Source organism: Talpa occidentalis, unplaced genomic scaffold, assembly GCF_014898055.3.
Source record: "Talpa occidentalis isolate TD23 unplaced genomic scaffold, MPIMG_talOcc4v2.1 talOcc4.4, whole genome shotgun sequence".
Lineage (NCBI taxonomy): Eukaryota > Metazoa > Chordata > Mammalia > Eulipotyphla > Talpidae > Talpa > Talpa occidentalis.
Window position 1 is genome coordinate 144,297,874 of NW_023604295.1, and position 23,914 is coordinate 144,321,787.

Here is a 23,914-nt window from a genome sequence, read left to right on the forward strand (position 1 = left end):
CCCTGTCTGCTCTGGTCATAGAGATCCTGCCCTGTGGCCATTCCTACCACTACAACCAGGTCCACAACAGGCTGGGGGGCCGGGGGGGCCAGGAGGCTGGCGGGCCTCCTAGCCCCTGGCGAATCTTCACAGCCCAGGTGAATCCCATTTACGTATGCCCACACCCCACTCCTAATGGCGGGAGGGCAGAAAAGCCTGACACTTTACTTACCCTACAATGCTCAGTGCTTGAACTTGACATTTGAGATGTCACCCCAGGTAAGCAAAACACACCCCTGAACATTGAGTTGTGTCGGGACTACTGATCACGGACACACCAGGAGGAGAAATGGTTTATTCCTCACTCTGAGGCTTTGTGGAGGGCAGGGGTCTCCTGGGCTAAAATGGTCTACAAGGAAGAGGGTCTTATATATCTGTGCCGGGGAGGGGATCGAAAACCACAGAAAGGACCTTCCGCGAGACCTTCCCCTAAGCCCAGTGAAGGAGGTTCAGATGAGCCTAACAATTTGCTCAGATGGAGATAGAGACCGGCAGGGTGAAGGAAAAACACCAGATATCAAAAATGTATTCAGATTGTATTTCTACAACGTATTTATGGAATACATTGGTCCTAAATAAATAGAACAAAAACAGAAGTTTTTAGGGGTTCAGCATTCGGTGACTAGAGTCATGGAGAATGATAAAGAATAAGGTTCAACAGAGAAATAGGGCACAAGCCTGTCTGTGAACGTGTCCCTCAGGATACACAGATGGGATCTGGTACTCAAATTGTAAAAGGAAATCTCTCCCAGCTCGTAGTCCAGGAAAACGCCAACTCGAATGCGCACTATGCGGGGATTGAGGTGTGTCCTAGTGGACCGCTGAAACTGCCAGCAGCCATTGCAGGGGGAGGGAGGTGCCAGGGCATCCCTGGGGAAAGATTCCTTGCACACACCCAGGGACCACACACCCGCGCCTCGGATGTCCACCTGCCAAAAGTGCCTGCCGGCCTCGAACCCCTGAGCGCTCAGGACAGCCTCGTGGGAGGTAAACGCCTTGGGATGAGCAACGTCGATCGGTGCCACCCTTTTGTGGGTAAAGATGGCGGATTTCCTGTCTGGTGAGATAATGAGATTGCGGTGCGCGGTCTCGGGGTCTAGAGTCAAATCCACCTGAAACTTGTCCAGGATGGTTTTCAGACCAACATATTGCAGGGACAGATTGCAAGTCTCCTCCAGGAACTGATATTGATAGGTTGCTGGGACCTCTAGCTTAAAACACCTGTTCCATTCATGCTGGATGTTTGCAGTCCCCGTCAGTAACCCCAGGTCTGTCTGCACACACTGGGCGGTGACTGCACTGAGCAGACTCTTGAGTGTGGCGCCATAGTCTGACATCTGGTTTCCACTTTCAGTGACTTTCATGTAAACATGAGACATTTCCATCAGCACCCGGGTATCAGTGGCATCCCTCTCCTTATCCAGGTAACTCTTACAGTGTGCGAATTCAAAGTACAACTCACTCCTTCGAGCTTCCACCGTCTCTCTCAGTTCCTGCGTTTTGGAGACCTGCGTGGCTAAGCCCCTCTCAGCATCTTCCACCTGCTTCCTGAGGGGCTCCAGGGAGCTCTTGAGCTTCTCCCTGTGCTGAGCAGCAGCTTGCTCCAGGGGTACCAGGGGGTGGCCCCGGTGGGGGGAGGAGGCCCCACACTGGGCACACAGCAGCTCCAGGTCCTCCTCACAGAACAGGGCCAGGGCCTGGTGGTGCTGGGCACACAGGGCCTCTTCCTCCTGCCTCTTCCTCTTGTTCCTGGCGGGGGGCAGCTGCCTCAGGAGGTCCGTCAGGGCACACAGCTGGGGGTTCCTGAGGACGTCCCTGGAGGGGCAGTGGTGCTGGCAGACGGGGCAGGGGAGGACATCCTGGAGGCCTTGCCAGCGCTGGCGGAGGCAGGGCCCACAGCAGTTGTGGCCGCAGTCCAGGGTCACCGGGTCTCGCAGGGGGTCCAGGCACACGGGGCAGCTGGCCTCTGCCTGCAGCTCAGCCAGGGAGGCGGCCAGGTCCATGGTGCTGGGGGCGTCTGTCTGAGGAGCTGCCTGAGGAAGGCCTGGCTCTGCAGGAGCGGGAGGAGAGGCGAGGCCTGGCAGCATTCTGTCTGCTGCTCACAGGCTCCCAGGAGGGTCCAGGGGCTGCAGGAGTGTGGCCGCTCAAGCTGCTGCTGCTCCTTCCAGTGATTATAGCCCCAACTCCCTCTGTGACCTCACTCAGTGGCCTGATGGAAGCTTCTATGTGGTCCTCTTCTTAGGAAAAAGTCCAGCACAAGTGTGAGTGATTTACACAGAGTAGGGAAACAGATGGAAAATGCAGCCGGCAGACAAGTGGATGGAAGATGTTCCAAGTTCCTGCAAGAAAACAAGGAGAGCGGGTGAAGAACAGACACATTAGAGAAGATAATGGACGCCCCTGACAGTACTTTTTCAGGGTTCTGTTCTACCTGCAAATACACAAGTCTCCCCAGAAAGATAACCGTAGCCTGCGGGGCGGCGGTGGATGAACTCAAAGGCTCGGCGTCAGGAGGTTCCCCTGGGAAAGATGCACAGTGGGGCATCTGCACCACACCCCGTGGTGGGGCTTGTGTCCAGGACGAGCGAGCAAGAGTGGGGCCTGACTCCCTGGGTGCGCACACGGGGTGCTGCTGGCCAAGTAATGGAAACACAGGTTAATAACAGGGTGATGCCTAGGGGGAGGCGCATCGCTGGTTTTTTGGTGTTTTTTTTTTTAAATCCCTGTTGGTTTTAAGGGGCAACAATGGTGTTACAGTTTCATTTAACAATCACCGTTTAGGAGACACAAAAAACCCACAGCTGTGGTCAGTCCTCCCCCTGCTGACTCCTGAACACACTATGCCCTACTCTGCCCCCCAGAAAATCTCCTAATTACTCCATAGGGCACCTCTGTGTCTCTGAAACAGGGGCACACAGGGCAGAGAGCAAGCAGGCAGGAGGCCGACAGAAGGATGGAGCAGCCGCCCACCTACCTAGGCTCTGGACCAGAGAGCTGCCAGCAAGCCCCGAAAGGCCAAAAACTAAAACCAAGGGCTACGGCAGGACAACACCCACACAACAGGGGCCTGTGGGCTACAGCCTAACAAGGACGGAGCTGAAGAGAGGACAGGTCACCGTCTGTGGGCCTCACCCACACACACAATTGCAAGAGACCTCAGGCTCCAGGAACATCAACCACGGGGTTTATTTTACACACGGGAAACAAAGCTCACTGTACCCACAAGTGGTGACCGCCTCACCCAGGGAGTGTCCGGGATGGTGGCCACTGGTCACCAGGAGTGCTGGACAGCACTGGCCAGGAGGGATGGCCACTACTGTCCCGCAGATGGGGTGTCAGAGACACCCAGTGTTCACAGCTTTGTGAGTTGTTGGCCCACACCAATAACAAAAACACCACCTGGTGTCTTTGAGACACCAGGCCTGGGGCCTTTGGTGCTCCTCTCAGGCCATGGCAGAGACAGGACGGGAGGCCCAGTCTCTGCAAAGGTCGTCAGCTTCTCTTCCCTCCTGGAGGTCGGCTGCTGGATGCTTCTTTACTTCTTCGGAGGCCAGGAACGAAGCCTTCCCCCTGTGTCTTCTTCCTTTGGAGGCTGGAGCTGTCTAGCTCCCTTCAGGGGCTGGTGTAGCCCCTCAGCTCCTTCCAACCCCTCCTTATATCCCTTCAGGGTGCCCCACCCACAAGTCTCATTGGACCATTAAGCAACAATCAGCTCCTAGCTCACACCTGATTGGTCCATTCCACAATCCAAGCCGTGCACTGTTGCATGTCAGTGGTGGTGCAGTGGCCTCAAGGGACAAGAAGGCAGCTAGCTGCTGGGCTCTGAGGAGCAACTGCCACGACTGACTTGTGGAGGAGGAGGGTCAAGGAGCACCACTGCTCCTGCCGCTTCCCTGCTGAGGCCACTGGGTTCTGGTAACACAGAGGGCAGCTCCTGCATCTCTAAGGCCTCCCGGGCCCTCCAGCCACACTGGTTCCCCATCCCTGCCTCACCCTGTGGGTGGGCATCCCATCAGATCTCCCTCCCCATTGGTGCTACTTGGTGGCTCACCTGGGTTTGCTCCTGAGCTCAGTGTTCAACTTGGGGCTGGGCTGGGCTGGGTGCTGGGGTGCTGTCAGGGTTCCCAAGGCTAGGGTGTTATGGGCTCCTCCTAGCACATAGCCTGGTCTCCAGGTTCCAGAACAAAGACAGAGTAGGTCTGCTCTCTGCGGACTGTTCTGTGCAGAATGTGAGGGGCTCAGCTTTATATACCCTGTAGGGTGTGTCCTTTACTCTGTAGGGTGTGTCCTCCCCCATTGGTTAGAATCCAAATCCCATCAGTTTCCTGGGGAATTTTTGGCCGCAGGGCACTACCCATCATCCTCTCTGATGCATCTTCCTGCAGGGTGTGGTCACTCTCTCCTGTCCCCCGCCCCGCCCCCTTCTCACCCTGCACTGGGTCTCCTCTCTCTGTGCTCAGCAGTGATCTGGTTTCTGGCCACTGGGTAATGAAATGGCCTCGTGTTCATCACGATGAAATGGCAGGACAGCCCTGACCTGAAGCTGTTGTTTTAATACCTCCTGACCCTTCAAGCAGGGGTGTCCAGCATGTGTGTGTGTGTGTGTGTGTGTGTGAGTGTGTGTGTGTGAGTGTGTGTGTCCACTGTCTGATTCACAAGGTCATCTTGACCTCTCCGTCCCCTCAGGCTGGTGGAAACCAGCTCTGATATCTTGGGGTGGATTCATCGGAGCACCTTCTGCGTGGAAAGTTCTACTTCAAAGTATTTAACCTACATTAAATAAAGAAGCAAATCCAAAATATGTGAAGGTTCAAGAACTGGCCTGGGTCTTCAGTGTTCTGAAAGTAAAAAAATAAAAGATTCAAGAATGTGGGACCAAATGGAGAAGTGAACACAGCAGCTTAATAAAGACATTTTCCTCCTTAATTAATATAATTACTCCATGATTTCACTTGACCCTTCCTCATTTTTAAGACATGAAAGTTTAGTATTTAGTATTTAGCAGTGGCTGGCGTGTGCTATGAGCTGCTGGGCTGCCCACCAGTGCCCGCTGCAGTGGGAACAGAACCAAGGTGGAGGCGTTAGCATGCAGTTTTGCAAAGACTGGGAAACTCCAGTTGCCTTGGATTAAGGTCCAAAGACTTGTGACAGAGCCAGAGGAAGATGCCACAAAATAGATTTCTGGGAAAGTAAGTAAAAATTTTAAGCAATTACCTGTAAATTGTAGTAGAAAATGTCCTCTCTTTCCCCTTGCTGGGACCATTATAGCCCATCAGAGACAGTAACACTCCCTTCAGGGACAATCCCTCATCAGGGACATTTATACCCCATAGAGACAGTTGCACCCCATCAGGAGAGCTGCACCCCATCAGGAGAGTTACACCTCAGCGGGAGGCCTGGGTCATTCCCCCAGGTCTGCTCAGTTCCAATCACATGTGCGTCGTTCACAGAGTCCTGGACAGGGGCTGGAGGGCAGATCACAGAACCCCACGTGCTGAAGCAAAATCTCACTGTGTGATGGACGGGACACCCTGACATGTTCTATGCAGGCTCCAGGGCCCTCCTTCCCACCCAGCAGGGAGCTGTCAGCTGCGCGCCCCTAACCCACTCTCTGCCCTGAAACCAGACCTCCAGCTTCCATCGCGGGCATTATTCACCTGTTCTGGAATCTCACCCCATGTGAGTTCTTGAGCTAGGACCTGAACCAACATCCCATCTGCGGTCCCCACCTGCAGAGAACAGCACCCCAAGAACAGAAAACACAGTGGGAGGACTTATTCATGGGGGTGGCTGTCCGTTCTGGGAATAGGATCGGGTTTTCCTTCAAACAGCTTCACTACAACCTATAGCAATTTTCCAGAAAATGCCAAATAGACTAACTTGTGAAATTTTTAAAAAAGAGAACTATCCATAAACGTGGCATTTCATGTATCAGAGCAGGGACATGAAAAGCAAGGTTCTCTTCACTCCAGCCCAGCAGCTGTCAGGCCGCCTTCAGCTTTCCACCCTGCGGCTCCTGCTCTCTCTAGGAACACTCCAGTCGCTCAAAACATATAAACACAGAAAGTTTTATTTCTAGCTTATTTTATAAAACAAATGTTCTTTCTCTATGTTGGAGATTTTTCTTCTTAGATTTCTGCCTATATAGACGAATTTCTTCTATTGATTTTAAACATTCAGCAGCTCATCGAAGCAGAGAAAATGAGCTGTACTCGTGGGAGTTTTTGAAAATTGGAGAGTGTTACGCTTCCATTTTTTGTTAATATTATGTTACAGGGAATTTGTAAGATTCCCACACCATTCCCAGGAGAAATGGGGAATCACCCTTATGATAATATAGAATTTTCAGCAATAAGGGCTAGAACAGTCTCCTTATCGCATTTGGAGAGTAAATGTATCATGCTGCTGGGATCAGAATGCTCGCGGGGTTCATGGAGACGGTGCATAGTCTGGGCCGCACTCCCTGCCCCCCCACCGCAGGAAACATGCATCCTGCTCAGTTCTCAGGCCTGGTGTCTGGGCTGCTGATGTCACAGACACACGATGGGGGGGTGCGGGGGGCAGTGTAGAAAGTTTCCTTCACTGTGAGGCTTTATTTACAGAGCAGGGGCCACTGGCCTCAAGTGGGTGACAGGGAAGAAGTCACTACATTGGGTAATTTGGAGTGAAGAGTCCTGGGGCCCCCCCCCCTCGCCCCACGCAGCCCATGAAGGCGTGTCAGGATTCCAGAGGGTGACAGAGGGTGAGACCAGGGGCAGGTGGGGAAGAGAAGACACAGCACTCCGACACCAGATGCGGACTCAGACTCTATTTCCAGCACTTCCGTGAACAGAGGGGGAACACGGGCACACACGTGTTTCTAGGGGCTCAGCACACCTGTGTGACCAGAGTCATGGCAAACGGCAAAGGAGACCGTTTAGCAGAGAAATAGGGGATGAGCCTGTCTGTGAAGGTGTCCGTCAGCGTACACAGATGGCATCTGGTACTCAAATTGTAGAAGGAAATCACTCCCAAATCATAGTCCAGGAAAACGCCAACTCGAATGCGAACCATGTGGGAGTGGAGGCGCGTCCCGGTGGGCCGCTGAAACTGCCAGCAGCCATTGCTGGGGGAAGGTGCCAGGGCATCCCTGGGGAAAGATTCCTTGCACACACCCAGGGACCACACACCCGCGCCTCGGATGTCCACCTGCCAAAAGTGCCTGCCGGCCTCGAACCCCTGAGCGCTCAGGACAGCCTCGTGGGAGGTAAAAGCCCTGGGATGAGCAACGTCGTTCGGTGCCACCCTTTCGTAGGTAAAGATGGCGGATTTCCTGTCTGGTGAGATAATGAGGTTGTGGTGCGCGGTCTCGGGGTCTAGAGTCAAATTGGCCTGGAACTTGCGGACGATGGTTTGCAGGCCGAGGTAATGTGTCGGAGGACTGAAACTCTCCTCTTCCAGTGAGAAAGAATAGGCTGTTGGGGGCTCCGGGTGAGCGCGCCTGCTCCGCTGGAGGTGGCTGCTTCTGACCCCCCTCAGTAACCCCAGGTCTGTCTGCACACACTGGGTGCTGATTTCCCAAAGCAGACTCTTGAGTGTGGCGCCGTAGTACAACCATCGTTTTCTGCTTTTAAAAGCTTTTTTGTCAACAGCTGACATTGCTCTCACAACCTGACTCTCAATAGCATGGTGCTCCTTCCCCAGGAATCTCTTAAAATATTCTAATTCAAAGTACAACTCACTCCTGCGAGCTTCCACCTTCTCTCTCAGTTCCCGTGTTTTGGAGACCTGCGTGGCTAAGCCCCTCTCAGCATCTTCCACCTGCTTCCTGAGGGGCTCCAGGGAGCTCTTGAGCTTCTCCCTGTGCTGAGCAGCAGCTTGCTCCAGGGGTACCAGGGGGTGACCCCGGTGGGGGGAGGAGGCCCCACACTGGGCACACAGCAGCTCCAGGTCCTCCTCACAGAACAGGGCCAGGGCCTGGTGGTGCTGGGCACACAGGGCCTCTTCCTCCTGCCTCTTCCTCTTGTTCCTGGCGGGGGGCAGCTGCCTCAGGAGGTCCGTCAGGGCACACAGCTGGGGGTTCCTGTGGGCATCCCCGGAGGGGCAGTGGTGCTGGCAGACGGGGCAGGGGAGGACGTCCTGGAGGCCTTGCCAGCGCTGGTGGAGGCAGGGCCCACAGCAGTTGTGGCCGCAGTCCAGGGTCACCGGGTCTCGCAGGGGGTCCAGGCACACGGGGCAGCTGGCCTCTGCCTGCAGCTCAGCCAGGGAGGCGGCCAGGTCCATGGTGCTGGGGGCGTCTGTCTGAGGAGCCGCCTGAGGAGGGCCTGGCTCTGCAGGAGCAGGAGGAGAGGCGAGGACTGGCAGCCTCCCCTCGGCTGCTCACAGGCTCCCAGGAGGGTCCAGGTGCTGCAGGGAATGCGGCCGCTCAAGCGGCTGCTGCTCCTTCTGTTAGGGGGAAGTGATGTCCTGAGTTAATCCCATACAGGCTTTGTGGACTCCACCCCCACTCCAGACTAAAGCCATCAAAACACTGGGAAAGACAAATCCCATCACCACCAAGGGAGGGTGGCTGGGACCTGAGGGTGGAGTTGGGCAGCCAGGTTGGATATAAAAACCAAACACGTGGGCCTTGGGGTCGCTGTCTGGCGATCGCTCGCCTCCTGGCTTCACCGCTCCTGGCTCGCATCCAGCTCTCAGAGCGCCATTTTGGGATTCCAGATGGGCGGATCGGGTAGGACTTATTTAAAACTTTGTCTCCCACTTTTCTCCCTGAGCTGTACCTTTCCCCATTTCCTCTTCTCTTGTAAATAAATCTTTTATGAACCTTTCGCGTGTGTCTGCAGTAGAGCATTGATAAGTCCTTTTAAGCACGCGGGTGAGGACCCACAGTCAGGCACCCCGTTTTGTTTCGGGGTTGCTTTACAACAGTTTGGCGCCCAGCGTGGTTTCCAAGTTACACCCGCGGTGGACCAGCCCAAAGTAACATTCCTTGCGTTGGTCACCATAAGCGCACTAGTTCTGCAGGACTCGCAGTGTAATATTTGTCTTAAGTCCTGAAAAGTCTGTTTTTTTCCCTGTGCGTACAGCCCTTGTGGGTGCGTTTTGACTCAAATATGGCCTCAACCATGAGCCTGTACAGTTTCATCCCTAGCCTGAGTTCTTTCAGTTTCCTTCCGGCCTTGAATTTGAGTAGCCTTCTTCCATTAAATATCACCACCAGTTTCATTAATGTAAATAATTTGATGAAGCCTGGTGTATGGCACGTGATTTTACTACTGTATACACACATGGGTGGTTTACAAGCCATCCCTTTACAGTCTGTGCTTCTGGGTGGTTTTTTGGTAATATGTGTAAGCGCCATTTGCTACATTCTTGTTTCTGTGAGAGGTAGATGTTCTACTTCACATACTGAGAATGTGCAACAACACATTCAGGCTCTTCACTTAGCCATGCAACAACAAATTCAGGCTTTTAAAGTGGCCATACAACAACAAAATCAGGCCTTTGATTTAACTATTAAGTGCATGAGGGATGAGAACCGTAACATCTTTGAGTCAGTTTATAAAAGCGTACAAGATCAAGCCTTTAAAAGTATGCAGGACGGGATAGAGGCCGCCCTCCATAAATTGGATATGGCGGAGGCTCGGCTTATGGCACAGAGAAAGGATAGACCTTCCCCTTTCCATGAGGACTGCCAGCGAGCAGAGTTAGAAGAGGAGGAGCATCATATTTTAAATACTTTAAATACATCAGGACAAAATCCTCTTCCACGTGACAAGGCCCCTCCCGTGCAGACCCCTGAGGCTGCACAGCCTCCACTGCCCTCTGGGGAGGACACTAAAATGGCGTCTCCTCCCCACACTAGACTCGGCACCCACTTTGGCAGGAAGGATCACCCTGAGGCAGGACAGTTTCCCCTTCACCAGATGCCAATGGGCGGCTTAAATGAACATGGGAGACCTGCTGGGTACTTTTGGTCGCACCATCCGTTCAGTGCTGCGGACCTCCTAAATTGGAGGAGCTCTGTTCCCTCGTACCGGCAGGCTCCTCAGAGGATGGCGAACTTGTTTGCCTCTATCTTTGTCTCCCACCGCCCTAGCTGGGCAGATATACAGTCCATGCTGCATACTTTATTAACGCTGGGTGAGCAGAGGATGGTATTCAGGAAAGCCAGGGAGGAGGCTGACCGTCTCCACCAACAGGATAGGCAGTCCCCAGAGCCGGAGGTTGTTGTCCCAGAGAGAGATCCTGGATAGGGCCCTAACAATGGAGGAATGGCGATGTTGGATCTGTATAAAAAATGTTTATTGGTAGGACTGCAGCAGGGGATCCCCAAACAAAAAAACTTTAACAAAATATTGCAACTCGAGCAAGGAGCTAATGAGGATCTGTCAGAGTTCCTTGAGAGGATTATTCAAACTTACACTAACCACACGGATATAAACCCAGATGCCCCAGAAAATGCTCGTCTGATCACTATGGCTTTCATTACCCATAGTGCCCCAGACATAAAGAAAAAGTTAGCTAAGTTGGACGGCGTCACAGAGATGAGTCCGTCCCAGGTAGTGGACCTGGCATTTAGGGTTTATAATAATAGAGAGGACAGGAGACCGAAACCTGCAACTGTTTTCTTACAAAGAGAACACAGAACAGGGTTTCAGGGAAACAATAATGGACAGAGACGTGAACCCCTAGGAAGAAATCAGTGTGCTTTCTGTAGGGAAGAGGGACATTGGAAGTACAGTTGTCCCAGGTTACAGGGAAGTGGCAGATACAATAATTATAGAAGGAAGGATAGAAGACAGAGAACCCCAAGATATGATGATTCACGTAGGGGTTACAGGAGGGAATATAGAAGGAGCACACAGAACCAGGAACCAAGGAGAGAGGAAAGAAGACAAATGTTAGCACAGAGTAGAGGCTCAGATGATGACAGGGAATACAGAGAGAGAAGGAATCGAGGGTAGAGCCTCAGGTGAAGATAGAAGGGTAGAGCCTCAGGTGAAGATAGAAGGGAATACAGACAGAGTAGAGGGAATCTAGAGCCAAGTGCAGAGGAAAGGAGAAAAATGATAGTTCACGGAGAAAGTTCAGATGCAGAATAGGGGTGCCCGGGGGCTCCACTAGATCTAGAGAAGCCCATTAGAATAACCCCCTCAGAGCCCCGGGTAACACTCACTGTGGGGGATCGTCTCATTGATTTCTTGGTGGACACTGGAGCGACATACTCAGTTTTGAATTCAAAATTAACTAAAATGAGCAAAGAGACTGCAGCAGTCACTGGGATTACGGGAAGGCCACAACAAAAAGCCTTCCTGCAACCTTTGGAGTGCCGGCTGGGCACCACACAGCTCCAGCACAGCTTCCTATACATGGAAGAGTGTCCAATCCCTCTACTTGGTCGCAATCTTTTAAGTAAGCTCAACGCACGAATTATATTCTCACCAAAACATCAGAGGTTTCACCTACAGGTGCCTCCAGAGCATGCTCTGCGGTTCCAGATGTTACTTACTCAAGATGTTCCACCAAAAGGTGAAATTTTACCTCCAGAAATTGTTGAAAGAGTAAGAAAATGGGTATGGGCTGATGGAACCCCAGGACGTATGAAAAATGCTGAGCCTGTAAAGATAGAAGTGATAGAGGGGAGCAGAACCCCGAGGAGGAAACAATACCCCTTAAAGGAGGAGGCCTTGAGGGGAATTGAGCCAGTATTGAAAAGGTTCCTTCAATCTGGACTCTCTCGGCCCTGCCGCTCACCGTACAACACTCCGATGCTGCCAGTGAAGAAACCCCATACAGGCGAGAACCGTTTAGTCCAAGATTTAAGGGCCATGAATGACATTGTTCGAGATTTACATCCCACCGTGCCTAATCCCTACACCTTATTAACTGCCATACCTGGTGACTTGGGGTGGTTTTCGGTATTAGACCTGAAGGATGCCTTTTTCTGTATCCCAATAGATGTCCAGGATCAACCGCTTTTTGCCTTCGAGTGGCAAGACCCTAAGTCCAAGAGCACTCTCCAGTATTGCTGGACTGTGCTTCCACAGGGGTTTAAGAACTCCCCAACTATTTTTGGGGAAATACTGGCCAGGGATCTCAGGAAGGTTCAATTAAACCAGGGCGTCTTGTTGCAATACGTAGATGATTTATTGATTGCAAGTCCAGACTACAAATCTTGTCTGGAAAATACCATAGTGGTAGTGAACCACCTGGCAGAATGTGACTATAAGGTGTCACCCCAAAAGGCACAGATCTGTAAACAAACGGTGACGTATTTGGGGTTTGAAATTAGGAAAGGCAGACGGAGCTTAATGACAGAAAGGAAACAAGTAATTTCAGCCCTTAAAGTCCCCAGCAACCGGCGACAGTTGCGTGGATTTTTGGGTATGGCTGGGTTTTGCAGGATTTGGATTCCTAACTTTGGATTAATAGCAAAACCCTTGTATGACGCTCTCAAAGGCCTGGACTCTGAACCTTTGTCTTGGACCTCAGAATGTCAAAAGGCCTTTGAAGAAATAAAAGTAAAGTTGATCTCAGCACCAGCATTAGGTCTTCCAGATCTTAGGAAGCCATTCAAACTTTATGTACATGAGAGACAGGGTGTTGGCCTAGGAGTACTAATCCAATTGTTGGGACCAGAAATGCAGCCCGTTGATATCTGTCCAAACAATTGGACCACACCACTAAGGGATGGCCTCCATGTTTGCATGCAGTAGCTGCCACTTGTGACCTCCTACATGAGGCAGAGAAGTTTACATTGGGTCAGCCCATCACTGTGTGTGTGCCACATCAGGTCTTGACATTGCTGGAGCAGAAGGGTGGACTTTGGTTGACTGCCGGGCGAATGGGAAAGTATCAAGCAGCTCTGTTGGACAATCCTAAGGTGAAGCTGCAGGTTTCTAATTCCCTGAATCCCGCCACACTGCTTCCAAGCAATGCAGATGGACCTGAGGATGATACTTTAATCCACAACTGTTTAGAAACCATAGACACAGTGTATGCCAGCCGACCAGATCTAACGGACCAGCCTCTGCCAGACCCAGAGTGGGAGCTATTTACAGATGGCAGCAGCTTCATGGACCAAGGCCGTCGATGTGCTGGATATGCAGTGGTGACGCTCCAGAACACCGTGGAGGCCAAGGCTCTTCCGGCAGGTACATCAGCGCAAAAAGCTGAATTAATAGCCCTGACCCGTGCCTTGGAACTCTCAAAAGGTAAAAGAGTCAATATATTTACTGACTCCAAGTACTCTTTTATGATTCTCCACATGCATGGGGCCAAAAGGAGCGGGGACTTCTTACTGCCAGTCACAAGGACGTCAAACACCCATTAGAAATCCTGGCCCTGTTAAAGGCAGTAGCTTTACCATCAGCTGTTGCCGTGATGCACTGTCCTGGCCACCAAAAGGGTGGGTCTGACATGGCAAAGGGCAACAGGGCAGCCGATCGGGTAGCTAAGGCCGCTGCCCGTTCTTCCCATTCTGCCCTCCAGGGTGCACTCATCCCTCTTGTGGACCTGACTCAGTATGCTCCCGAATACACCGAGCGGGATGAGGAGAGAGCTCGTGCGTGGGGATTTACTGAGTTTGACCCCAGCTCCACTTGGAGAGTAAACTCCCATGGGGTGATCCTCCTCCCGGAGGCCCTGGTATATCCGGTGCGAAAACATCTTCACGAAGGATCTCACTATGGGAGAGATGCCTTATTAGAAACAGTGCGCCCATATTTGAAGGGCTCGTATTTACACAAAATAGCACAACGGATCACCAGAGGTTGTGAATTATGTGCCAGGAATAACCCCAAGACTAACTCCCACCCTAAAGCCATTGGGGTTCAATATCGGGGCAAGTGTCCTTTTGAGGACTGGCAGGTGGACTTCACACAAATGCCTAGAACAACAGGCAACTTCAAATACCTGTTGGTTTTTGTCGGCACGTTCTCGGGATGGGTGGAAGCATTTCCCACAAAGACGGAAAAAGCTTCCGAGGTTGCCAAACAGCTACTGAAAGAGATAATTCCTCGCTTTGGGTTGCCGGACTCTATCCAGAGTGATAATGGGCCGGCATGTGTCTCTGACGTCACCCATGCAGTGAGCAGTGCGTTACAGATCAACTGGAAATTGCATGCTGCATGGAGACCGCAGTCTTCCGGGCAAACAGAAAAGATGGACCACACCTTGAAGAAAACCTTGGCAAAACTGTGCCAAGAAACACAACTTCGTTGGGACCAGGTACTATCCCTTGCCCTCCTCCGCATAAGAGTGGCACCTAGAAGTGGGCTACAATGAAGCCCCTTTGAGATTGTGTTTGGAAGACCTTTTCAGGCCTCAGTTCTGAAAGCCAGTCCGGAAATAACACAAGATTGCCAGATCACGCAATATGTGAAACACATCCAGGAGGTTCTGGCAGTGATTCATAACTTTGCAACCTCAAGGATCTCTATGCCTCCTGATCAACCATTGCATCCCTTCAGACCTGGAGATCAGGTCTTACTGAAGACCTGGCAGAGCGGGGATGCTCAAAACCAGCTGTCAGAAAAATGGACTGGTCCCTATGATGTCTTGTTGAGCACACATACTTCTCTGAAACTTGCAGGCATAAAACCCTGGGTACATCATTCCAGAGTTAAGAAAGCCCCAGGAGGAACTGACCCAGAGACGAAGTCCCATTGGTCTTGTGAACCCATTGAGGACTTGAGATATTTGTTTAAGAAACAGACAAAAACTTGAACATTACTGACTTCTTTTCCAGGTATTGTTGCAGGATACCCAAGGACTCATTTTTTTTCTGAAGAAACCCTGAGAAAACTAACATGCTCTAACCAATCTTCTTCCTTTCAAAGTTTAGGAGACGTGAAATAACATCTAGGATCATGCATATGCTGCCAGTATTTTTTTTTTTACACAGAAAGGCGTTCAATCTTGATTTTGGTGTTTCTTTTTAACTTTTGTTTTTAACTTTGAGATTTTTTTCTCTGCTTTTTTTTTTGTTACTTTGGCCTATGAGTGAAACTGCAGTTGTATGAGATATCCCACGCGTGATACATGGTACCTAAAGAGCTCTTTGTGTCTATATGTTGTATGTCTGTATGTCCTTTCCTTGTGTCCTTGTCTTGACCTCCAGTGGTTGACAAATTGGTACACATGGTGCCCAAAGACATTGGAAAAAAAAAAAGTCTCCAGTTATGAGAAAAACTAAAGGTTATGGTTTGATTGTCAACATTGTGCTACTGAACTAAGCCGGTGCCTTAATAGAGATTGAACATTGTTGTTTCTGTTATTTTTATGATATTTATGGCAAAGCTTCCCAGAAATCTAAATTTAAGAACAAATTTGGTAGCCTGTCATTTGGCTGATGCAAGGAAATTTTGTGGAACCTCAGTAGAGCTCCTGAGACACTCCACAAAGTTTCTCCCTTTCCTCCTGGGAAAGGCATTAGATGAATTTGTTCTATTTGGCTCACCTAGTGAAGTAAAACTAGAAGGGAAGCATTGTCACTTGGGAAATCGGGTAACACCATGACCTGATATGGATGTAAATTGTCAATGATGATTGTCACCTTGTAATATTGTATACTTCAATTGCTTAATATCTACAGGAATTGTTTCTGGAAATATAGGGAGAAAAGGTCTCAACAGATTCCTATTGATGGAACTGTTGAGAGTAAAACTTTCCTACTAAGGACTGAATAGACTTGGAAATACACCTGACATTTACTAAGTTTTCCTTGACATAATACTGATGATTTTTTTGCATTTTGTTCTAAATCCACAAAGTTTTCTTGTTTTGGTGACCAGGATCTGCAGCAAGGTTGTAATTTTTTTTTCTTTTTTTCCAACAAAGCTAACTTGTGTTTACATTTTCTCTCCCCTTGATACCAACACAGCATAAAAATAGTGGTAGTAATCTTTTACTACTTATCTCAGAGTCTGTTTTTGCATAACTTCCATAGGGATTTTGTTTAAACTGAAAAAATTGGACATAAGTTTCATTGTGTGGCTTTGAGTGGAGTTCTTCCAGAAAGTTGAAACAGGGCTGAACCAAGAAGAGGAGAACCTGTTTGCTTTGTTGGTAGGGCTCCAGAGACCTCCAAAGAAGGTGAGGAAGCTGCCTCCATTGGCAGGACTGGACAACCCGGCCAATGAAAAGTCCCTGGTACCCTCGAGAAGAGGAAAGCCCAGGTGGAGTCTGATGAGACCAACTTGTTCCAGAAGCCTACACAGACCGGATGTCAACAGTTTGCTCTGAGTCCTATATGGAGTATTCCAACGAAGCCAGCTAAAAATTGCTGCTTAGTTATTCTGCCCTGTGATTTTATGCAAAAATAGGCAATATGGTTTATTTATTTATTTATTTTTTTAATAGAGGCATGCTTTATTTATTTGTTTGCTGGTTTGTTTGTTTGTTTTGTTTATACAAGCACTGGGTACAGTCAGAACCGCGGGAGGGTGAGAGAATTCACCAGAGCCAGAGCGGGGAGCAGAGCAGGCAGAAGGACCGAAGCACACTGCTGAGGGGAGCAGCGGGCGGCAGGAGAGGTCTGCGCGCCATGTGGGACCCTCCTCCGGTGGCCGGGGAGCAGCCGGGGATCGAACCGGCGCCACAGAGGCCGCGGGCAGCTTCGCAACCCAGCGCTCAACTGCTGCGCCACCGGGAAGGCCCGGCAATATGGTTTAAAAGTGGATTTAGTTTGCAAACTTTTGCTATGCTGTTAAAAATAAATTTGGGATCAAGGTTGAGAGAATTTGTTTTCACATAAGTTGAACCATTTTAAGATTTTTTTCCTGTGATTTTTGAGATATCTGCTGTCTTGTTCTGGCTAATGCCTCCAGATGTTTTCTTTCGGCTGGGACTGATGAACTGGTTTTCCAGGAATGGAGGACTTTTGCTTTCCACAATGAACACTACCTGGAGGGATTCGTTTTCTTTCAGACTGGAACCCTGGAAAATTTTCATCTGAGACTGTATCCCAGCATCCATATGTTTGATCTTCATCACCATGGAAATGGTGGCAAAAAGTGAAAGGGGGGAATTGTTAGGGGGAAATGATGTCCTGAGCTAATCCCATACAGGCTTTGTGGACTCCACCCCACTCCAGACTAAAGCCATCAAGACACTGGGAAAGACAAATCCCATCACCACCAAGGGAGGGTGGCTGGGACCTGAGGGTGGAGTTGGGCAGCCAGGTTGGGTATAAAAACCAAGCACGTGGGCCTTGGGGGTGATATCACCTGCCTCCTGGCTCCTGGCTGGCGGCAGCTCTCAGAGCACCATTTTGGGATTCCAGGTGGGCGGATCGGGTAGGACTCATTTAAAACTTTGTCTCCCACTTTTCTCCCTGAGCTGTACCTTTCCCCATTTCCTCTTCCCTTGTCAATAAACCTTTTATGGACCTTTCGCGTGTGCCTGCAGTAGAGCATGGATAAGTCCTTTTAAGCGCGCGGGTGAGGACCCACAGTCAGGCACCCCGTTTTGTATCGGGGTGCTCTACAACAATTCCAGTGACTCTGCAGCCCCAGCACCCTCTGCTCGTGGCCTCGGTGGCCTGCTGGAAGCTTCTGTGGGTCTTCTCGGAACCTCAGGGCGCAAGCTGGACGGAACCTGAAAGACAGCGACCCCCGTCAGGTCCAGGGCGGTTCTCACCACACTCCCCCCGCGCAGGGACGGCGAGGGCTGGGGCCGGGCCTGGCTCCCCACGCGCCCGGGCGGGGCTCCGGCTCCGGCGAGAACCCCCAGTCGCAGCCCTTCCCGGGCCCTCCTGGCCGGGCGGAGCCGGAGCCCGAGCCGGGCGGGCACCCAGCGCGCCGGCGGGACGGAGCCGCCCCTGCAGGTCCGCCCGGCCGCGGCTCCGTCGCGCCCCGCCCCGGCGTCCTGTCCCGCCGCGGCCCCCGACGTCCCTCTCGGGGCTCCCGGACACTCGCCCTGCGCCGAGGCGCCGCCCGGCCGCGCGCGGCGGGGTCGCCCTCACCTGTCGGGGTGCGCCCGCGACGCTCTGCTCGGGGCGGGGGGCGCGGGGTCCCCGGCGGGGCGCCCGGGCTCCCCCAGGCTGCCGAGCCGCAGCCGGCGCCCGCGCGGGCCGGGCGGGGAGGGGGGGCGCGCCGTGCCGGGAGGGGCCGGGCCGCCTCGTCCGCCGCGGGCGGGTCTCCCGGGCCGGGATCCGCCCCAGGACCCTCCCGACGCCGCCCTCCCTGCGGGCGGGTCCCGGCCCGGGCGCCCCGCCCTCCCCACCCGCGCCCGATCTCCCGGCGCAGCCCGGCCCGGCCGCGCCCTGGCGGGGGGTTCGGCTCCTCCCGGCCGCCAGCCCCGCCCGCGCCCCCCGGGACCGGGGCCTTTGTGTTCCCAGACTCTGTCCTGGTCTGTGTTTTCGGGGTCCACAAGCTCATGGTTTCTGAAGACAAAAGAAAATGGTGTGTCTTATGCTAATTGGAACAGAAAATTTGACCCCATATCCTGGGATCAGAACGTCCCCAGAATTCCTGAGATGACACATATTCAGGTCACCGTCGCCCCACACAGGGAACATGCACCCCACTCAACTGGGTTCTGGTGCCAGAACTGCTGATGCCACGAATGCACCAAGGGGCCTCCCTGGGGGTGAAGAGTTTAAGTCTCAGCGCTGTCATCACTGTGGCCTGGTTCAATGCCTGGCCAGGGAGCTACCCACATGGCGCAGCAGACCTCTCCTGTCTCGCCCACTGCTCCCCGCAGCAGGGGATTCAGTAGACCTGGCTGTTCTGCTCCCCGCTCTGTCTCGTGAATCCTCTCAACCCCACACCTCTGGCCTGCACCCCAGTTCTTCTATGCAAAAAAAGAGAAAAAACAACCCACCAGGAGGGGAGAGGGTTTCTTTCTCACTGTAAGGCTTTGTGTGGAGGGCAGGGACTTGCTGGGCTAGAATGGTGAAGGGAGTGAGTCACAGGACTGAATACTTGGCAGGGAGGGTAGAGGGCTTCACGGGCAGGGCCTTCCCACTGGGTAACCCCTCTGAGCCCATGAGGGAGCATCAGGTTTCCTGACAATTTACTCAGGTGGGGGTAGGAGGTAAGCACTGGGGGAGAGCCCAGGAGGAGAGAAGACACGAGCCCTCAGACATGAAATGTGGAATCAGACTCTTTATTTCCAGCACTTTCCTCAAACCGAAGAACATGAACATGTTTACAGCAGTTCAGCTCTCATCTGTGACTAGAGTCATGGAAAATGATGAAGAACAAGGTCCGAGGGAGAAATAGGGGATGAGCCTGTCTGTGAAGGTGCCCGTCAGCGTACACAGATGGGATCTGGTACTCAAACTGTAAAAGGAAATCTCTCCCAACTCGTAGTCCAGGAAAACGCCAACTCGAAGTTTTGCTGCCACAGGGGAGTGGAGGCGTGTCCCGGTGGGCCGCTGAAACTGCCAGCAGCCATTGCAGGGGGAGGGAGGTGCCAGGGCATCCCTGGGGAAAGATTCCTTGCACACACCCAGGGACCACACACCCGCGCCTCGGATGTCCACCTGCCAAAAGTGCCTGCCGGCCTCGAACCCCTGAGCGCTCAGGACAGCCTCACGGGAGGTAAACGCCTTGGGATGAGCAACGTCGTTCGGTGCCACCCTTTCGTAGGTAAAGATGGCGGATTTCCTGTCTCGTGAGATAATGAGGTTGTGGTGCGCGGTCTCGGGGTCTAGAGTCAAATCCACCTGAAACGTGTCCATGATGTTTTGCAGACCAATGTAATGTGGGGAGAGACTAAAAGTCATCTTGCATTTGTATGAATAGGCTGCTGGGGCCTCTAGGTTAGCGTACCTGCTCCACTGGAGGTGGCTGCTTCTGACCCCCCTCAGTAACCCCAGGTCTGTCTGCACACACTGGGTGCTGATTTCCCGAAGCAGACTCTTGAGTGTGGCGCCGTAGTCTGACATCTGGTTTCTGCCTTCAGTGACTTTCATGTAAACATGAGACATTTCCATCAGCACCCGGGTATCAGTGGCATCCCTCTCCTTATCCAGGTAACTCTTACAGTGTGCGAATTCAAAGTACAACTCACTCATTCGAGCTTCCACCGTTTCTCTCAGTTCCTGCGTTTTGGAGACCTGCGTGGCTAAGCCCCTCTCAGCATCTTCCACCTGCTTCCTGAGGGGCTCCAGGGAGCTCTTGAGCTTCTCCCTGTGCTGAGCAGCAGCTTGCTCCAGGGGTACCAGGGGGTGGCCCCGGTGGGGGGAGGAGGCCCCACACTGGGCACACAGCAGCTCCAGGTCCTCCTCACAGAACAGGGCCAGGGCCTGGTGGTGCTGGACACACAGGGCCTCCTCCTCCTGCCTCCTGCCCTGGCTGCTAGAGGAGGGCAGCTGCCTCAGGAGGTCCGTCAGGGCACACAGCTGGGGGTTCCTGTGGGCATCCCTGGAGGGGCAGTGGTGCTGGCAGATGGGGCAGGGGAGGACGTCCTGAAGGCTTTGCCAGCGCTGGCGGAGGCAGGGCCCACAGCAGTTGTGGCCGCAGTCGAGGGTGACCGGGTCTCGCAGGGGGTCCAGGCACACGGGGCAGCTGGCCTCTGCCTGCAGCTCATCCAGGAAGGCGGCCAGGGCCATGGTGCTGGGGGCGTCTGTCTGAGGAGCTGCCTGAGGAAGGCCTGGCTCTGCAGGAGCGGAAGGGAGAGAGAGGAGAGAACTGGCAGCCTTTCCTCTGCTGCTCACAAGCTCCCAGGAGGGTCCAGGGGCTGCAGGGAATGTGGCCGCTCAAGCTGCTTCTGCTCCTTCCGGTGACTCTGCAGCAGCAACTGTTGGAGTTGCAGCCCCAACACCCTCTGGTTCTAGTGCTGTTCTAGTCTTTACTCTCCAACCTGAAATTAAACCTTCACTGTAGTCTTATTTCTGGGAAAATTTCGAGATGGAAATTATAGACAATGGACAGAAATTAAAGTTTTAGAACACGGACACTGGCTAGAAGTTTCCATGTTCCTGACAGCAAATGAGAAGGAGGTTTAGAAGGACATACACATTAAGGAGAGAACGTGCAATAGACATCACATCACTTTTTCCATAACTTTCGACCATAACTTTTTCCTAGCATTAACTACATGAAGGACCAAATTGGTAATTATAATCAATGGATCGATGATATCTGAGGATTTAAAAGGCTAATCTGATTTTTAGGAGACCATACTTCTATTTTATTATTATTATTATTATTATTTTGGTTGAGCCAGGCCTTTACTGGAAGGTTCCCTCCCCAGTGGGAGGTCGTGCCCACGGGGCTGCAGGAGGCCCCATGGCTCAGACACCCCGTCCACGGGATGGGCTCTGGGCTGGACAGGGAGGGCGGTCAGTGGTCACTTCTCCAGGGGTGCATAGTTGAGCAGCTTCTCAATCAGGTCCACGTGGGTCAGCAGCATGCGGCGGCAGCAGTAACGCTTCAGGCCCAGGCCGTCCAGGGCGTCCCCCTCGGTGTACCCGGCCTGCAGCAGCCCCAGGTAGGCGTCCCACTTGTTGCCGACGATCTTGCCGCAGGTGAAGCAGCGCACGGGGATGATCATGGCGGCGCCGCTCTAGGAGACCATACTTTTAAAATGCACAGCACGTATTTGTACACTACACCTTGTGCTGGGTAGGATTTGCTTCCCAAGAATGAGGCGTTGGGGACAGTGGGACCTGACTTCCTACATGTTCGTATGCTCCCGACTGAATAACGCAAGCGCTTGGGAAGGGAGATGTCTGATTATTAAAAGCCTACTTTTTAAAATACTGACTCATCTTTTCAATTATTTTACTAGACACTTTATTTTACAAAATATCTTTTAGGGGGCACACAAACAACACACTCAGTGGCGTCATCTCACTCTCGCCTCCTCCTGTGTACCTCCTCCGCCATCCCCTCATGGAAGGGCTTCCCCTCATTCCTCACGGAAGCAGCTTCCCTCCGCTCTATGGCCTGCTCCCCATTACAGCCTGACCTTCCAGGATGCAGGCCTCCCTGGTCACCCAGTCCCTACTAGGTTGGTATGGTGACTGGCTCACCTGTGTCCCAGAATGCACTCCCAGCAATGCTCAGCTTGGGGTTGGGGTCTGCGCAGTGCCGGGCACTCAAGGCTGCAGCGCTGGGCCTTGGGGTGCTGGGGATCCTCCTAGCAGAGCAGCCTGGTCTCCAGGTTCCAGGTCAAAGACAGTCTGCTCTCAGGGAGTGTTCTGTTCAAATTGTGAGGAAGCTCAGCTTTATATACCCCTTGAAGGCATGCCCCCCTTCCAGTCTCTCATTGGTCAGCATCCAAATCCTATCAGACTCCCAGGACACGCCTGGGTCCTGAGGACAGGTCCCATCATCCTCTCGGATGTCTTGTGCAGGGTGGGGCTCGTGCCCCTCTCCAGTGCCCCACCCTTTCTAATCCTGCACTCAATCTCATCTCTCCATAAACCCTCTTTCTCACCTTTCCATTTTCTTACAAGAAAAAAAAAATCTTGTTTTTCCCGCTGTTTGCTTGCTTTTGAGTCATGTTCTGCAGTTCTCAGCATGCTGGGGGGCCCCACCAACTGGGTTACCCTGGTCTCCAAGGTTGTCCTGTTTTGTTGCCTTACAGTTAAGCTTGGGAAACATGATGCTGATACTCATAATTGTATCATAAATAACGTAGCTGTCAGAAAGATCAGGAACTTATTTGCCTTCGAAGCCTACTGCTTGAAAACATTGTCTAAAACAACCTGTTTTGTCAGCTCCATACTAGTGCCGAATTGCTTTGAGCTTTCATGGGACAAAGCTCAGTAAACAATAACTTTTTTTTTTTGTTTAAATTTATATTTATTTATTTATTTATTTATACAAGCACTGGGTACAGTCAGAAGCGCGGGAGGGTGAGAGAATTCACCAGAGCCAGAGCGGGGAGCAGAACAGGCAGAAGGACCGAAGTACACTGCTGAGGGGAGCAGTGGGTGGCAGGAGAGGTCTGCGCGCCATGTGGGACCCTCCTCCGGTGGCCGGGGAGCAGCCGGGGATCGAACCGGCGCTGCAGAGGTCACGGGCAGCTTCGCAACCCAGCGCTCAACCGCTGCGCCAATGGGGAGGCCCAACAATAACTTTTTTATTTTAACCAAAAGTAAACTCATATTGCAGTTTAAAAAAAAGCAAAATAAAATGGAGCTGGGAAGTCATCACAGAGAAATTGTATGACCTGCCTCCTTTGAACAGGGTCAAAGACTTTTTTTTTTAGGAGATGAGTTTTTTTTTATTTAAAGATTTATTTATTTATTTATACAAGCACTGGGTAGGAGTAGGCTTTTGCAGAGGTCAGGCATTTAAGTTATAGCAAGCACTGGGTACAGTCAGAAGCGCGGGAGGGTGAGACAATTCACCAGAGCCAGAGCGGGGAGCAGAGCAGGCAGAAGGACCGAAGTACACTGCTGAGGGGAGCAGCGGGTGGCAGGAGAGGTCTGCACGCCATGCGGGACCCACCTCCGGTGGCCGGGGAGCAGCGGGGGATCGAAACGCGCTGCAGAGGCTGCGGGCACCTTCGCAACCCAGCGCTCAACCGCTGCGCCACTGGCCACTGGGGAGGCCCAGGGTCAAAGACTTTTGAACTGGGTGAAAAGCAGCTTAAGAACCATCAAGTAAAAAGTTGTTTGACAAGTCATCTGAATCATAAGGACGCGTGATAATGGACAGCTTAGCTGGAGCTATCAGTTCCCTTTTTAAACTTTCTAGAGTCAATAACCAATTACGTAGCATCAAGAACAGTTAAAGCTTCACTCTCATTTACCTTGTCTTCCTCTTTTTCTCTTATACACCAAACTTCATCACTCCATAGGATATGTAACTTTTTCACCTAAGTTTTTGCACCTCAAATTGCAATTTTTGATCCCCAATAAATGAGCTTTTAAATTGTCTCCCTAATTTTTGGGATGACGGGAGCAGACACAGGAATTGAAGTCGGAGAG

The 23,914-nt window shown here is 52.1% G+C and overlaps 4 protein-coding genes across 4 annotated transcripts; all 4 read right to left on the bottom strand.

The window, feature by feature from the left end:
* Positions 1–647: 647 nt before the first annotated feature.
* Positions 648–2,042, bottom strand: LOC119258272 (tripartite motif-containing protein 75-like). Its single transcript, XM_037526709.1, has one exon. The coding sequence runs from the start codon at positions 2,040–2,042 to the stop codon at positions 648–650; it is 1,395 nt and encodes a 464-aa protein (XP_037382606.1).
* A 4,864-nt stretch (positions 2,043–6,906) lies between these two features.
* On the bottom strand, positions 6,907–8,301 carry LOC119258273 (tripartite motif-containing protein 75-like). The gene has a single exon (XM_037526710.1). It carries the CDS (start codon positions 8,299–8,301, stop codon positions 6,907–6,909), a length of 1,395 nt encoding a protein of 464 aa, XP_037382607.1.
* A 10,882-nt stretch (positions 8,302–19,183) lies between these two features.
* LOC119258274 (tripartite motif-containing protein 60-like) lies at positions 19,184–20,581 on the bottom strand. Its single transcript, XM_037526711.1, has one exon. The coding sequence runs from the start codon at positions 20,579–20,581 to the stop codon at positions 19,184–19,186; it is 1,398 nt and encodes a 465-aa protein (XP_037382608.1).
* A 707-nt stretch (positions 20,582–21,288) lies between these two features.
* LOC119257021 (DNA-directed RNA polymerases I, II, and III subunit RPABC5-like) lies at positions 21,289–21,530 on the bottom strand. The gene has a single exon (XM_037524747.2). It carries the CDS (start codon positions 21,523–21,525, stop codon positions 21,322–21,324), a length of 204 nt encoding a protein of 67 aa, XP_037380644.1. The 5' UTR covers positions 21,526–21,530; the 3' UTR covers positions 21,289–21,321.
* Positions 21,531–23,914: the final 2,384 nt, after the last annotated feature.